This window comes from Triturus cristatus, chromosome 9 (assembly GCF_964204655.1).
Source record: "Triturus cristatus chromosome 9, aTriCri1.1, whole genome shotgun sequence".
Classification (NCBI taxonomy): domain Eukaryota; kingdom Metazoa; phylum Chordata; class Amphibia; order Caudata; family Salamandridae; genus Triturus; species Triturus cristatus.
This window is the reverse complement of record NC_140592.1, coordinates 903,836,229-903,852,212: the sequence shown is the minus strand read 5'-3', so window position 1 is coordinate 903,852,212 and position 15,984 is coordinate 903,836,229. Positions and strand designations below refer to the sequence as shown.

The 15,984-nt window shown below is 47.5% G+C and overlaps 1 protein-coding gene across 1 annotated transcript in view; it reads right to left on the bottom strand.

Annotated features, from left to right (window-relative positions):
• Window positions 1-15,984, bottom strand: part of ATG2B (autophagy related 2B) — a 1,039,004-nt gene that overhangs the window by 168,204 nt on the left and 854,816 nt on the right. The window contains exons 36-37 of the mRNA XM_085626438.1: window positions 10,455-10,659; window positions 2,261-2,330 (exon numbers count right to left, since the gene is read on the bottom strand). Coding sequence (XP_085482564.1) covers window positions 2,261-2,330; window positions 10,455-10,659 — 275 coding nt within the window. The remainder of the gene's footprint in view (window positions 1-2,260; window positions 2,331-10,454; window positions 10,660-15,984) is intronic.

Below are 15,984 nucleotides of genomic sequence, written 5' to 3'. Positions count from 1 at the left end.
TGCGACCACCGCCAACACCTTGGTAAACACCTGTGGGGCACTGGTAAGGCCGAAGGGGAGCACTGTAAACTGAAAGTGCTCCTGGCCTACCTTGAACCACAGGTATTGCCTGTGGCCCAGCAGGATGGGGATGTGAAAATACGCATCCTGCAGGTCCAACGATACCATCCAGACTTCTTGGTCTAGGGCAGACAAGACCTGAGCTATAGTGAGCATCTTAAAGTTCTCCTTCTTGAGGAAGAGATTGACGGTCCGAAGATCTAAAATGGGTTGCAACCTTTTGTTCTTTTTCAGAATCAGAAACTAGCGGGAATAACAGCCACTGCCAACTTCTGAATCCGGGATCCTCTCTATAGCTCCCTTGGCCAAGACAAAAGATAGACTGGCCACGAGGTGTAGAAGAGAGGCCCAAGGATCTGGCCGTAGCTCGAGCGTCCTTGAACCTCACTAGGGCAGAGTCTGCCTTATCCCCAAAAAAGGCGGGTTCCGTCAAATGGCATGTCCATCAAATTTGCCTAGACATCTCCTGAGAAGCCAGTTGTCCTAAGCCACGTGTGGTGTCTCAAGGCCACTGTCATGGAAATCGATCTGCCCAGCGAATCAGTTGTGTCAAGGCCACACCTTATTGTGAAGTTTGCTGCAACTCTCCCGTCCTTAACTGACTGAGAGAGCACAGCCCGGGCCTCCTCCGGGACTTGTGGCAGCACTTGTGCAACCGTCTCCCAAAGGGAATTGGAGAAATGGCCCAATAAGCATGCGGTATTCACCGACCGCAATGCCAAGCTGGAGGAAGAAAACATCTTCTTACCAAGAGAATCCAGCTTCCTGGATTCCCTATCCAGAGGGGCGGAAGGGAACGCGTCCTGGGATGTAGAAACCTGCACCAACAAGCTTTTGGGGATGGGGTGTTGGCTGAGGAACTTTGGGTCGCCCGTAGATGGGCGATGAAGGTGTTCAATTATCCTATTCACAGGAGCCCCTGTGCTAGGCTTGGACCACGTGTCTAGAAGGATATCAGTTAGAGCCTCTTTGAAGGGCAAAAGGAGTTCAGAGGTGGAAACCCAGGCTGAAGCACTTCAGCCAGGAGATTAGTCTTGACCTGCACAGAGGGCCTAGCCCAAGGACCTCGTCCGCCCTCTTACCCACCATGGCATAAGATGCCGCCTCCTCCTCCTCCATAGCCACAGTTGACGGAGAGAGCATTCCAGTATCTGGAGAAGTATCCAGTCCGCTGGCTTCCCCAAGTTCCCCATACCAGTCCATCTGCTCCCACAGAGTCATCCTGGTGTTCAAAAGGGTCCATAGCCCCCCCCCCCCCCCCCATTCCTCTCCTGAGCTTAAAACATCTTCAAAGTGTTCAGGTGACAACATAGAACCCCTGGGTTCAATCGGCTTTGGAATCGGCGTTGAGTGATGCCGTTCCTACTCCGTGTCGTCAGGGAAACGGTTTGGGCTGGCACCACCGGTGGGTACCGGCAGCACTGAAGGCACCGACTTCGGTGGAGGCCGTGATGGCACAACTGACGTTGACCCAGATCTGGGATCGGATCCCTGAGGCTGCACCGGTGCTGTGGACAGGGAGCACTTGCTCTTTAGCACCGGTCAGTAGTGGTAAAGTGCCCAGAGTCCTAACACCAGCAAAAATAAAATGCAGCAAACAGTAAAAAAACAGGAGGTCAGAGGCAAAAAAGACAGGGGAAATTACGCCAAAAGATGGTAGGTCTAACACGTATTAATGAAGAAAAAAAAAAGAAAATGTTGTTAAGAAAGAAAATGTGAGCTCGGAAGAATCCACGAGCAAACAAGGAAGTTAACTATCACAAGCGTACAGAAAAACTCTCAATCTAGATACACAAATGAATGACATATCGAAAGGCTTAATTCTGGCACCTCAAAAGATTGCAATTGTTGTAAACAAATTTTATTCGTCAAAGACACATCCAGCGAAGCTCTGTGACCCAGAGACTTCAACCATATAAAAGATTGCAATTGTGAGGTAAATTTGGCACATTTCGCACCACAGGAAGATAACCCTATTAAGAGGCTAGCTAAATGATCATGTGGAAGTAGTGACCGTGACTTTCACAAGCAGACAAATCACACTAATGAAGAAGCCACTGGGATATGCAGAACACATTCATGGTGAACCTGAACCCAGCTATATAATCTAACTAGAATCTTAAAGGTCAAATAAAATAAAGAATATTAGTACAGGGGCAACTGTTGACAAAAAAAGTATTCCATAGTGTTTTACACACACCTGATCCATTGATACATGCTTGCCATGATAGTCAAGTCGTATTGGAACTTCTGAAGTAAATCTGAACTCCCTAGAAGATAGAAGGAAACAAAAAATTAAAAATGTGCACATTTTGGTGCAACCACAATGGTAATCCGGGCACCTAATTTCCAAACTTCTATTACTTTATAAGAACAAGTTTCTTACCTTTTGTAAAACCTGGGGGCATATTAAGGAAAGTGCCCCAAGGGCACAACAAGCGTGTGCGCCCCGGGCACTTTGGTATCACGGAATGGGCTGCAGACACTTGTGCGGCTCTTTCTGTCATACAGATGCGCTAGTGCACATATAGCACCATCGCTATCACCTGAGGGTGTTCCCTCATTGGCATGGGAGCGCCACCCTATGCAAATGAGGGAATCCATTTGCCTCTGTGCTTGCGCTGTATTATAGATACAAGCGCAGAGGCAAAAAAGCTGTTGGGCGGCACACTAGACGCACTGTCAAAGTGCCCCCTGATAGCAACCCTCTGGAGGGGAGAAAGGTAGTCTTGTGGACTCCCCAGACAGGTGAGTGCAGTCATTCACTGCACCCACCTAAAAGGGAATCTCTAATCCCTTTTAAAAGTGAGGTCAGTTGCCGCCTGTATAGTGAAACACTGAACAGCTGCTTCAAAGGTTGCATTTACAATAACGTATTATGCATTATTTGCACTTTGCATGTTGCATTATGCACGTTGCATGTTATAAAGGCCTGAAAATTAAGTTATTGAACAAGTCTTTACATGTTACATTTGCTTTCCTTATTTCTCTTGGTGTTCATTACCTCCTTTGAGAGGTTGGGAATAAGTGAGTCACCTAAGCTGGCCTAGTGTAGAAGTGAGTTAAGGGTTTTTGTAACTGTTTTGTGATGTTAATGCATATTTTATTGCATTATGCATGATGATGTTTGTTAAGTGGTTATACCTAAAGATCTGCAGGCATCTAATATATTTCTAGAGGTGCTATGCATGTAGTTACTTTATAAAGGACAGTTAATGTCGTCCCTAAAGGATGTATGTAAAAGACTTGAGGTTTTATACTTTTCATTTGTTGTTTTTAACATGTATTTTGTATCATTGTTTTATTACTGTTTTATGTGGACCTCCTTAGGAGTTCTGTACCATAATGAATTAAACTGAAACAGTTGGTTCTAGTTGCAGATTCCTTACCATGGAAAAGATATCCAAATAATAGGTCTCCGGGTCTGTGAACAGATTTAGACAAAGAAGTCCTGGAGGGCTGAACGGGCAAAGTAAAGTCACAATGAACCTCACTGTCCAGTCAATAGTGCTTGGTAAACGTATGCAGAAACAGCCATTTGCAGCCTGACAGATGCCCAGGACAGGAACTCCATGAGCTAACAGAGTGGTTGCAGCCTTGGCTCTGGTGGGATGAGCATGCAAGTCATTAGGGGGTTGCTTTTTGGCCAGTGTGTAGTAGATTTTAATAAAGTGCACAATCTATATTGAAATGTCCATTCCTTCTTGGCCTTTATATTTTCTCCCTCTGACGAACCCAATGAAAAATTGATCGTCCACCCAAAACTCTTTGGTACGATCGGTGTAGAACGATAGCACTCCTTTGGGTCTAAACGGTTTGAATCTCTCCTCCTCTTTGGAAAGGTGAAGCGGAGCAAAGGAGATCGGCAGAGTGATAGTCTGGCCTACTTGAAAAAGTGTCACAACATGCAGTAGAAAAGAGGCATGAGTTCTCAGAACCAGTTTCTATGGGAAAAAAGTAGTGCTAGGAGGGTTCACTGAAAGTTTATGAAGTTCTCTAACCCTCCTGGCTGATGTAATCATCACTAGAAGGCAGCTTTAATGGTCTGAAGGCACAGAAGGCAGTTACGCATGGGCTCGAAGGGCGAGCACATAATGAATGTCAAAACTAGGTTCAAGTCCCACTGGGGCTTAATTAAGAGTTTTGGAGGGAACATGTTTTGTAGGGATTTTAGAAAACGAGTCACCACAAGTGACTTAAACAAGGAGGGCTGGTCCATCAACCACAAGAACGGTGATATGGTTGAAAGATACCTTTTAACTGTGCGCCAAACAACGCCTTGCTGGGATAACAGGAAAGCAAATAAAAGAACCTCAGACAAAGATGCAGAAAGGGGATCAACATGTTTGATAACAAAAGAAGCCACAAATGTATCCCAATGGCAGGCATATCTATCATCTTGATTTGAGGGATGCCTGGCTGCCAGACTGACATTGCAGATTTCTGCAAGGAGGTCAAAAACTGTCAACTGCCGACACTCAATCTCCATGCATGAAGGCGGAGTGTGCACAGGTTCGGCTGCAGGACCCTGCTCTGTTGCTGCAACAGGAGATACTGCTGAGAGGGCAGTCTGATCGGCGGACCAATGTTCATGCTCAGCAGTTCGATATAACATACTCTACGCGTAATCTGGAATCACAAGAATGACTTTAATCTGTTTGTTCCTCATCTTCTTCGATTGGTATCGGTGGAAACGCATACAGGAGTGGTGAGGTCCACTCGAGACAAAAAGCATCTCTGAGCAAGAGTTGCCTTGGAAACTCCAGCATTTAGAAGTGCTGACATTGTGCGTTCTTGGTGGCAGGGAATAGATCTAATCAAGGTTCTCCCTAATCTCTTAAGAGACCTTGCACCTCCTGCGGATGGAGACACTATTCGTGATCCACTTGGCATCAACGGCTAAGTCTGTCCGCTTGGGGTTCAGAGAGCCCTTCAGAAGTCGATGTAAAGCTGAGTTTCCCCAGGGACCATATTTCTTTGATTCCTACCTGTCCCAGAAGGCCACGGCATCCCAGGAATGATGCATCTGTCACAATTCAACTCTAGGTGAGGTAGGTAGAGGGGTGTATCCCTGAACCAACTGTAGTTAGTCAGTCACCACTGCAGATCTTATGCAGTTCCCGCCAATATCTAGACCAATTCAGAGAGATTCTCATAATACAATACCCACTGGGATTCCAGATCCCACTGCAGAGCCTACATATGCCAGCACTTGTGTGACCAGCAGGATGCAGCATGGCATGAGGCCCAGCAGCCTCAGAGTCAGTTTCACCGAAATACAGAATAGAGGCTGAAACATCAGAATCATAGCCTGAATATCCTGGACTGACCGTTCCGGAGCAGAGGCCTGAAACTGCACTGTGTCCAGAATAGCTCAGATGAAAGGGAGCATATAGGAGGGAGTCAGTTCTGACTTCGGCATATTGATAGTGGACCCCAGCAAATACAAGAGATTGCCAGAGTCTGGTGGTGGGAGACGACTGCCTGGGTCTTACACGCCTGCATTCAACAGCCAGTCATCAAGATAGGAAACGACTGAAACCCCTGATCTACACAGATGTGCTGCAATCACCGCCATCACTTTGGTGAACACCCAAGGGGTGCTGGTGAGGCCAAAAAGAAGAGGAGAGGATTCTGCCACTGACCTAATCACAGTCCAGTGGCAAGTACTGCAGATATTTTGCAGTTTCCTCTGAAATCTGGATACAGACTGACAGACTCTCCTGATGTTGTGCACACTAGTAATGGAGGTCCCACTGCAAAGCCCACATGTGCCACCTGGTGTGTTTAGCCAGTGGGATGCAGGACACCAAAAACTCCAAGAACTTCAGTCATCCGCACTGAGGTCTAGGAATGAGAGTGAAACATCAGGATCACAGACTTAATGTCCTGGACTATCCACTCCAGGGAAATAGAAGGAAACTGTACAATATCCAGAATAGCTCAGATCAACAACAGTATCTGTGAAGGAGTCAAGTGTAGCTGTCTACGTTGATAGTAAACTCTGAGGCAAGCCTGCTATGAGGAGCCAGTCATTGAAGTAGGGGAAGACTAGGGCCAAAGGTGTGCTGTGATTACCACCATCACTTTTGTGAACACACAAGGGGCCCTGGTGAGGCCAAAAGGGAGCAATGCAAACTGAAAATGCGTCAGGCCCACTATTAACTGCGCTTGTGAGCCTTCAGGACGGGTATATGTAAATAAGCATTGTGCAGCTCCAATGCCAGCATCTGGTCTGTGGGGTCTTGGGCAGACAGGTCCTAGGTTACCATGAGCAGCTTAAATTTGTCCTTCAAATAGAAGGCGTTGAGAATGCGAAGAACTGAAATAGGACAAAGATCTCTGTCCTTCTTCAGCACAAGGAGGTAGCAGAAGTAACATCCAGTTTCTACTTTCAAAACCAGAACCCTTCCTATGGCCCCTTTGGACACAAGGGCTTTCACTCCCTACTGTAAGATGGACAGGTGGCCCTACGTCAGCCACCCTGATGGTGATGGAAGGTGCGGCAGGGTAGAAAGAAATGGGAGGACTAGCCCTGCTGGACAATTTGGATGACTCACTTGTCAGAAGTGATAGCTTGCCACCCTTGGAGAAAATAGCAGATCCAACCTCCGAGAGGGTGGCTGTGTGCCAACAAGGACACAATAAAGCAGTTTTATGGCACAGCTGCTGGAGTGGCGAGGGACTGATCTGCATGTTGTCCCTGCTCTCAGAACATTGTTTCTGAGAAGCATGGTCTTGGCCACACAAGGGCTGAAACTTCAGCCAAGCTTGTGAAGGTATCTGGTGCAGGCAAAATGGAAAACCTCTACAACAGCCATGGAGAGGGCAAATTACTGGTGGAACTGTTTTTTGGCAACAAAAAAGCCCAAATAATGTGCTGTGGCTCTGCTTTCCTTGAACGATTCCAAGTCTAAATCTACTTTTTTTGCCAAAAAGTCAAGAGCCGTCAAACCGCATGTCAATTAAGGATGCTTGGAAATCCCTGGTAAAGGGTCAATTAAGGATGTTTGCCCATCCCCGGAAAAGTCCATAGACCTCATGCAGGTGTGGTGCCAAATTGCCACACTAGAATCCATTGCTTGCCCTAAGCAGTCGGTCGTATCCAATCCAGAGCAGATGACAAATTTTGCAGAAAGGGCCACCGAAGGTTATTCAGGCCAGCCGGCAAATCTTGTGCCATGATATCCCAAAGCAAACACAAGGAGATGATGGAGTAGAGCTGAAACTTTTCAGACATTCACCCCCAGTTACTCACGTAAACAGTCCAGCCCGAACTGCCAAGCCATGTCTTCCCTGGACCAGAAACAATCATCCTGGGACCGGTTTTGGGCTAACAGCCCTCAGCAGCCAGGCTAGCTTGAATCCAGTGGCAAAGTGAGCAAGGGACCCACTTCTGGGCATACCCTGCCAACATAGGGCGAACAAAGCAAACACAAGGAGATGATGGACGGAGCGCTGAAACTTTTCAGACACTCACCCCCAGTCACAGATCTGGGTTGAATCCATAATCGTTATTTAGCTCACTTCGCCACCCCAGGTAAGACACAGCTATATGCAAATCAGTCTTGGCCCTGTGCCACATGGGAACAGTCCAGCCCGAACTGCCAAGCCATGTCTTCCCTGGACCAGAAACAAGCATCCAGGGACCAGTTTCGGGCTAATAGCTCCCATCAGCCAGGCTAGCTTAAATCCCGTGGCAAAGTAAGCAGGGGACCCACGTCTGGGCATACCCTGCCAACTTAGGGCGAACAAAGGGCATGAGAATGCCAGCCCTGAAAATAACTGGAATTCACAGATCTGAGTTACAGGGTGGTGGATGGAAAAATGTGTTTCCCAAATGTTTCTATCCATTTGGTTTCACAATCAGGAGTAGTAGGGAAAGTATTGGAATTAATTTCGCTGCTGGAAATCTGTACCACCAGACTCTCAGGCATTGGGTCACACTGGTGTAGGGCAATGGTGACAAGCAGCCTGCAACTTAAATGGCGAACCTGAACAAGGTTCTGACCAAGTGCCCAAAAGACTATCCTTAAGGGCTTCATTATATGGTAACAGTGGCTCAGTGGGAGCCTGATCAAGCTGCAGTATTTCCTTCAATACATTAGTCTTTACTTCCATGGTAGTTGTAAATCCAGAAATTCTGTTGCCCTTTTATTAATAGCAGAGAAAGAGGTGTTTTTCTCTGTGGCAGGAAGGGGAGGGGGGAACAGGCGGGGCAAGGCCTGCCTCTGGGGAAGTATTGATCATCCTGAAGTGTTCATACCAGTTTTCTTTGCATATTGGAGAACATCCCCTTATCACAGCTAAAGTCGAAAATACTGTGTAAAGCCTGGGCCCTACCAAGAGGAAATGGCAAAGTGTGAGAAATTTGAAGGTTTGCACAAAAGCTGTGTGCCGATCAGGGCTGGACTCGACATTGGTTGAGGTCGTGGTGGATTCTGCCTGGAGCTGGATAACACTGTGTACTGTACATCTCTTCCGGCATCAATCCATGGCATCTACATGGTGCTGAAGCAAAAGGAACAGGTGGCACGGAGCTGGTGCACAACCGGATGCATGTCTAAGGGACACACACTGGCAGTATGTCCAACTGGAGCCTCCTGCGGATCAGTGGGGTCTGATCCACAGGAGCCAGAGGGAGCAGGTACAGTGCCAAATATCCACAGTACGCCTCTCTGAAGGACTCTATTACTGCAACTTTGCCAAATATACATGGGAATTCAGGGTAGCCGGGACAAAACTCAGAATTGGCTCCAATGGAGATTGAGTGCATAATCGGGAGGCATTGTGATGCCTTTAACACCCCTCAGAGTCTGAGAGTGGCAGGAAGGGGCTGATAGCTGCTTCAACTTCTTGTGCTTTTTCTTGGACTAACCCGAAGACAGAGACCGTGATGATGATCTGCGTCAGAAACTAAACCTTCCTTTCAATTAGTTACGGGATTAGGACTTCTTGTTTTTGGCGATGTAAAAGTTAGCCTCACGGTCCTGTATGACCTTTGGATTCATTTGGGCGCAGCGGTAGCAGGCCCTGGAGTTGTGCCCAACCCCAGGCACCACAAAAGTCATAAGGGTCCGTCACAGAAATGTTTTCTGACAGTTCCTACATGGTTTAGTCAGTGTGCAGGGGTGGCACAAAGGTGTGGCTCTGCTCATCACTTCTGGAGTGGAACGATATTGGCGCGGAGCCCCATGACACCAGCAATCTAACGACAAGCAGGAAATACGCTTTAAAGTTTCCAGATCCAGTCTAATGTCTGGAGAATATTTTCAGGGTGAGGAATCTGTAGTTAGAAAAATCCATCAGAACCACAATTCCAGCTTGGAGAGCATGTCATTTAACACATCAGTTCAGTTCTTATGCTGCTAGACAGGCGTCCTTCATTGGAGGACAAGCAGTGAAACTTTTTAAGAGCTTGAAACAGCAGTAGGTACATTAAGTTGAACAAGTGATTCAACATGTCATCTTCGTGAAAAGTGATTCAACTTTTATGTTTGAGTGTAGAGTCCATCATTGTAGGAGAGGAATGACCCTTGCTGGTCTCAAATGTGGTACCTCTTTCCAAAGGGGAACACTGGCTCACTCAAAATCTGCAACGAGGTGATGATGCTGTGACAATCTCACTGATTTAATAGAGAGTGTGTGGATTCAAGCACAAGGGAGGACTGCATTAATCTGATAGTGTAACTGAACGGGGATCCAATGGAGGCCCAATGGAGTAGATGGGCTCAACTACGCAGCTGTACCTAATGTTTTAATGTTGCAGTCTCCTGGACGGTGGGGGTAGGGCCTGGCTTCATAGTAAGATGATCATTGAACTGGCTTTCATAATCTAGTAATGGCACCTGAACCAGCTGTACCTGGCAACAGAAAATCTATGGTAGATGGTGGTGGAGCACCTTTAGTGGAATGTGGGCCATGTGGCTCTGAAAGATTCGATACAGTGTTTGGTGCCAAAGTCATAGTACAGTTATACTATATAGATAACAAGTGAGTCAGATAAGCATTCCCCAAACAGGATAAGTAACAAGTGTGAGGGTCTGCTGCTTCTAATGGTATGTTGGATAAAACATGTATAACTAGAAAGGTGCCACATAATCTGCCCAGGCCAGAAGAATAAACAAGTAAAGAAACAAATCACCTTTTAAAAAGGGGTGATAGTTTGGGCTCTGCATATGAATAAAAACTGAAATCGGGATAAGAGTATGCAGTTTTCATTCCAACACAAGATGGAAAAGCAAGTGGCGGGATGCTGCTTGCTCTGCACATTGGTGGTGCTAATGTGTTGTGTATTCGGTCATTCCAAGTACCATTGGGAATGGGAGAGGGCTTAGTAATACTGAAGGCTACCAGTCACCTATATGAACACATGCACAAATATTTCCACGAACCTAAAGAAAACAGGTTGATCATTAAATGAAGCCACTCCTTGGTCAAGGTCATTGGTGTCTCCATGAACTGTACTTGTAGAATGTGCCGTGCCATTCTGGAAGGGCTGTGTCTGTCCTGCAAAAGAGATGACTGGACGAACTTCCTTCAGGCCACTGATGTGTTTAGGCACGCTGCAGGTTACGTCGGCGCCAGGCAACTTTTTTACTGAAATTCAAGAAAACAAGTTACTAAACTACTAGAAGTCAATGCTGCGACCTTTAATTATCAATTCATTATACCGATTTCACATGAGTCTAATATGTTACAATACATATACTCAATCTGGTACTTGAGTTAGCAAGTTTTATGAAGTGTAACTAGAGGATTATAATAACCAGTTTAGGATAGGATTTCTACATTGCTCATTTCAATACGTGTACAGTAGTTCAAAAATTAAACTTTCAATATACTGAATGCTGTTTTTCAATATGTAGGACAGTAGTAAAATTAACTTGACAGCGATTTAAGAACTCTGTAGCATGGTCCTTTCTTTTTACAGACTGGAATTCATCCTTGTGCTTCGTAATGGAGAGGAGTTAAAAGAAAAATAATTTTTAAAAAATTAAAACGAGAGGCATTAAGAAAAACAATCAATTCCTTTTTGTTAATACTACATTCTTTATTTTGAACTATTGAACTATTTTGCTATTTTTTTTAGCACACTGATCCTCATGCATTGCTCCATAATGGACCAAACTGACTTCTCCATTGTGTCACCCAAAAGAGCACCCCAGCCCAGCGAGGAATCTGTGACCATGGTAGCCTGTCGAGAGCTGAAAGGGAGATATTTCAGGAAGTTGGAGGGGTTCATCCACCAGTGCAGATCTTGATAAGCCAAATGATATATCTGTCCATGAGGCAAGAGGCTTCCATGATGTTGCAATGACTGCCTCCACAAGCAACACTTGAGGGTCTTCATCTGCAACCTGGTGTGAGGTAGTAAGAAGATACATGAGGGTATAATGCCTAGCAGGCATGACAACACTACATACGGAACCCAAGCTTGAGTCAGACATAGAATCATCGATTGAATATCCACAATCCTATGAGAAAGGGGGAAGGCATTTATAACGGGCTGTGCAGAGCATCACCCTGATAAAAGTCAGCCTCAGGGTGGGAGTGAGGTGCGACTTTTCGGCTTTGATGGAAAAGCTGAGGTCATGGAGAAACTTGTCAACTGCTGGAGATGTTCCAGCATCGGGGACTAAATGCTCAAAAGTTAAAATATGGAAAAACATGGATTCCTGTTCTATGTAGCAAAACTGCTAGGAACACTTGCACCTTGTTAAGACACGTGGCCCCATCGTCAGTCCAATATGGAGGACCGCAAACTAAAAATGTTGGGACTCCACTGTGGAGCTCAAGTAGCACCTGTGTGTAGGGAGGAATGGAATATTAAAATAGGCATCCTGGAGTTCCAGAGACACTAACCAAACGCCCAAGTTCAAGGCCTACAAAACCGGATTCAGACAGCATGAACACCTTTAGAAGGCACAGATCAGCAGGCCTCAATCCTGCTTAGGAACTAGGAAGTAAAATTAATATAATACTGTGCCCCTCTTTTCCAGAGGTACAATTTCAATGCCCATTTTTCCCAGTAAAGTATGAACTTCTGCCTTGAAGATCAAGGTGTGTCAGTGAGCACGCTCTGAAGAAAAGAAGGTGGTCTAGTAAGGGGCAGAGGATGGGAATGGCATTGCCCCAGCACATCTGCTGGATGACCCAGAGGATTACCTAATGGTCATTCGTGATCGCGTCCTAATTAGTGACAAATTGGCAGACTCCCCTGTCTCTCAGCAGAAGATGGTGATGTGAGGTGGAAGAGTCAGAGGAGTTTAGAAGCAACAGAGCCCAGGGGACTGGATCTGCTGAAGCCTTCTAGACCCATCCCCACTTCGAAAGGAGTTCTACATTTCCTGGGGCAACTTAAATGGCTGAGACGGTTATCGTTTCTGGGACTGTACAGCCCTAGAGTAGCAATCAGACTCCAGATTTTGTTGATGGAACTGCTGTGCAGGAGATGTCAGACCCAGAGTTGAAGCCACTGTCTTGCTGTTCTTGACATTATCCAAGGGAGAAGACTTTCTTCTCTTCAAATAGTCATTATCAGTTAAAGCATGTGTCCATAAGCATAGCCTGGACGTCCCCTGAAGTGAGTGGAATGCAAATAAGCATGTCTCTGCAGTATGACGTTAATGCCCACAGACTGGGCCACGGTGTGCACAGATTCAAAGCTATATTTCAATCATTTAGATGAATGAACGCCATGAATCACCAAGAATGGCTTCCTCATGTTGCTCTAGCACAGCAGGCTGAACATTGTGAGTTTTAAGAGTTTCAATAAAGCATGGACATAGCGGTACAAAATCAAGCTTGCATTTGCCGTGCATACAAACAGCTACAGGCAAAAACATTGCAACCCTTAGAGTCAAGTTTCTGGGACTCTCCATCTTGATGGGCCTTAGGAAAGACATTTGGGTTCTACTTTCAGGACGTCTGAATCACAAGACTATCCAGTGAATGGCGAAAGGACAAAAAGTGTGGGTCACAGAAAACTGGTCTGTGGCGTCTAGCTATCTGCCAATGTATGGACTTCTGGGTCTGAAAACGGTTTCTTGTATGTAGCAATTAGAACGTCGTGAGAAATCTTGCTAAATGGAAGAGCTGCAGAAATGGTGGAGGGTCGTAAATCTTTCCATCAGAATATTCAAGTTCACTTTGGCAAAGGATAAAAGCCAGTTCCAATGCCACCACCACCTTTCGAACAACTGCTGGGAAAAAAGAGGCCTCTTCCTAGGCAGGGTCAGAGGGGTAAGAAATGTCCCCATTTGGAAAAGTATTCATGTCACTGGCTGTCTGTAAATCCAAATAGGAGATCCGCATTGAATGGCAGAAGGTGATGATCAGTTTCTGAATCAACTTCCTTTGTACGGCCCAAGTCGTTACCCTCCAAAGCCTAGGTAGGCATCTGGATCTGTTCCAAACATCTCCAAGTGGGCATATATTTTGGTCCTTGATGATATTCTCAGCTGTTAAATCTGATGTCTGCGTGCCAGCTGATGCCTAATATTCTCCAGTGATGTCGCATTCAGAAGCAGAGTAGCAGCTGGAGTTGCTTGGCACCACCTGGCAGCACCAGAGAGTCAGTGGTGAGAAAATGTTTTCCAGACTAGTGTAAAGCCTGGAAGGAGTCTCATAAGTTGAGGCATCAGTGGGAAGATGTATCCATATGAATCAGTCACTTCCTTAGAAACTATTACCACAACTTTAGTATGAAAGGAAAAAAGGAGGCTCCTTGCAGAGTGCCTGCAACTCCTCCACTCACTTGGCAGACTTAAACACAATCAGGAAAACAATCTTGAGAGTTACATTTTGCAGAAGGCATAAATGCAGGCACTCTCTAATAGCCTCACAAGAATTCAAAGCTACAGCTAGGTCTAATTTGTTCAGAATAAAAGGCATAAAAACGATTCAACAACCCTTTCAGGAACATTGTAACCAAAAAGACTGTTAAAGAAGAACCTATCCCTGGTAAATGAGCAATAGAAACCCGTGCCCTAGCAAGAGAACACTGCAAGTCCAAACATCTTTCACCTGCATAAGGAAGCAAGAACAACTATCCCTCACTCCTGGGGGCGCTAGGTGGCACTGGACTGACATGGCCGTGAGTCTCCCGCCGGCCCGGCGAATTTACACCCTGCAGTACCATCCTTATGACCTGCTACAGATGACCTGACGACACCGGAGAGTAGCGTACCACATAGGGAACACTCAGTACAGTTCTCCCGATCATCGGTGGCCCAGCGGCGAAGATATTGGCACTCAAGGGCATTGGGCGCTGTGAAGAGCGTGGTGCGGAGCGGAGGAGCGGCGGCCCTTGCTACTTTTCACCGAGGATCGGTGCGGCCTGGTGGGCCGCGGTCGCGACTCGGGCCTGAGGCCGAGACTGCCATTGCCCCTGGTCACTTGCTGAGAGGCGGTCCCCCCCTCCCCTGCTCAGGGAGCCTGCCTGCCGCTATCGAGGGTGGCGATCGCGCTGAGAGCCTGGGCTCGGGACTTGATGTCCTTGTGCCGTGACTGCCTACCTCACCCGATCACCGTGGAGAAGAAGCGCGCCCTTTCTTGGGCCCTGAAGCCATTCGAGTGACGCAGGTGGAGGCATCGGGGGGGCGGACTCGATGCGGTGGCCGGCGGCGCCACCTCCTTTTTGACTCCACACTGGCTGGCGACGCTGGAATCGGCTCGGCGGACGCCTCATCGGCCCTTCCCCGGCCTAGGTCTCTGGCGCCCTCTACACTGTGAGTCTGTGACTGGATCGTCGTTGTGGCCTGGAGAGTGCGGGGGGCACTGCAGCATCTGCTGGCCGCTGGGTGCAGTCGGATCCCCGGTTGGGCATCTGGACAACCTACCTTTGGAGGCTTTCGGTGACTGGCGGCCTGGATAGCTCTGTTAAGGCCGGGGGTTGAAGGTACGGAGGGGCGCAGGAGGGCGTGCGGTCTGTGGTTGGGCTCCGGAGACGGCGCCTGCTGCGTCCACGAAGGATCGCGATCCCTGCACGGCCTTGATTCTGGTGATCTGTGCTAGCGCCCGCAGACAACATGGGCAAATCAGACACGAAACAATCGACACTACATTTCAATCCCCCTAAGAAGAAAACGCGTGCGCAGTCTGTGGATGGAGGGGAGCCGGGCCCCGGTGGGGAGGAGGAGGTGGACTGGAGGGCCCTCCTTGTGGGTATGCAGAAGAGCCTAACCTCCATAGATGCTAAGATCGATAATATGAACACCCCTCTGGATGCGGTGGTGCACCGGCTGGATCAACACGGGGAGCGCCTGAAGGAAGCGGAGGAACGGATATCGGACCTAGAGGATGGTGCTGGAACCGGCGCGACTAAACTTTCTCAGATGGACCGGCTGCTCAAGGTCATCGCAGAAAAGAACGAAGACTTAGAGGCGCGTTCTCGACGGAACAATGTCCGCTTGATTGGCCTTGCAGAGTCCAGTGGCGGGGGCCGCATGGAGGCGTTCATAGAGCATTGATAAATTCGGGCGGGACTCTTTCTCGCCGCAACTGGTAGTGAAGCGTGCCCACAGATCCTTGGGGCCTCGGCCGATCCCTGGTGCCCCGCCACGTCCTATCATCATTAAGTTCCTCAATTACAGGGATCGAGATACCCTGCTGCGACTGGCCCGCGAGCAACAACCGATTCTGCATGAAAATACCACTATCTCCTTCTATCCGGATTTTACCCAGATGGTGCAAGAGGCCCGCCGCAAGTTCGCGGGAGTGAAGAAGAAACTGCTGCAGAGAGACATTCCATATTCTATGCTGTATCCCGCCAAGCTAAAGATCACTCATCATGGCAAAGCTCTCTTCTTTGGTAGTCCGCGGCAGGTGGAGGACTTCCTAAAGGAACAGCATTCTTCCGCCTCTCAGCGGCGCAGCCCTGGGACACGATGTGGATCCCGATCCCCGACGTCTGCACCGGAT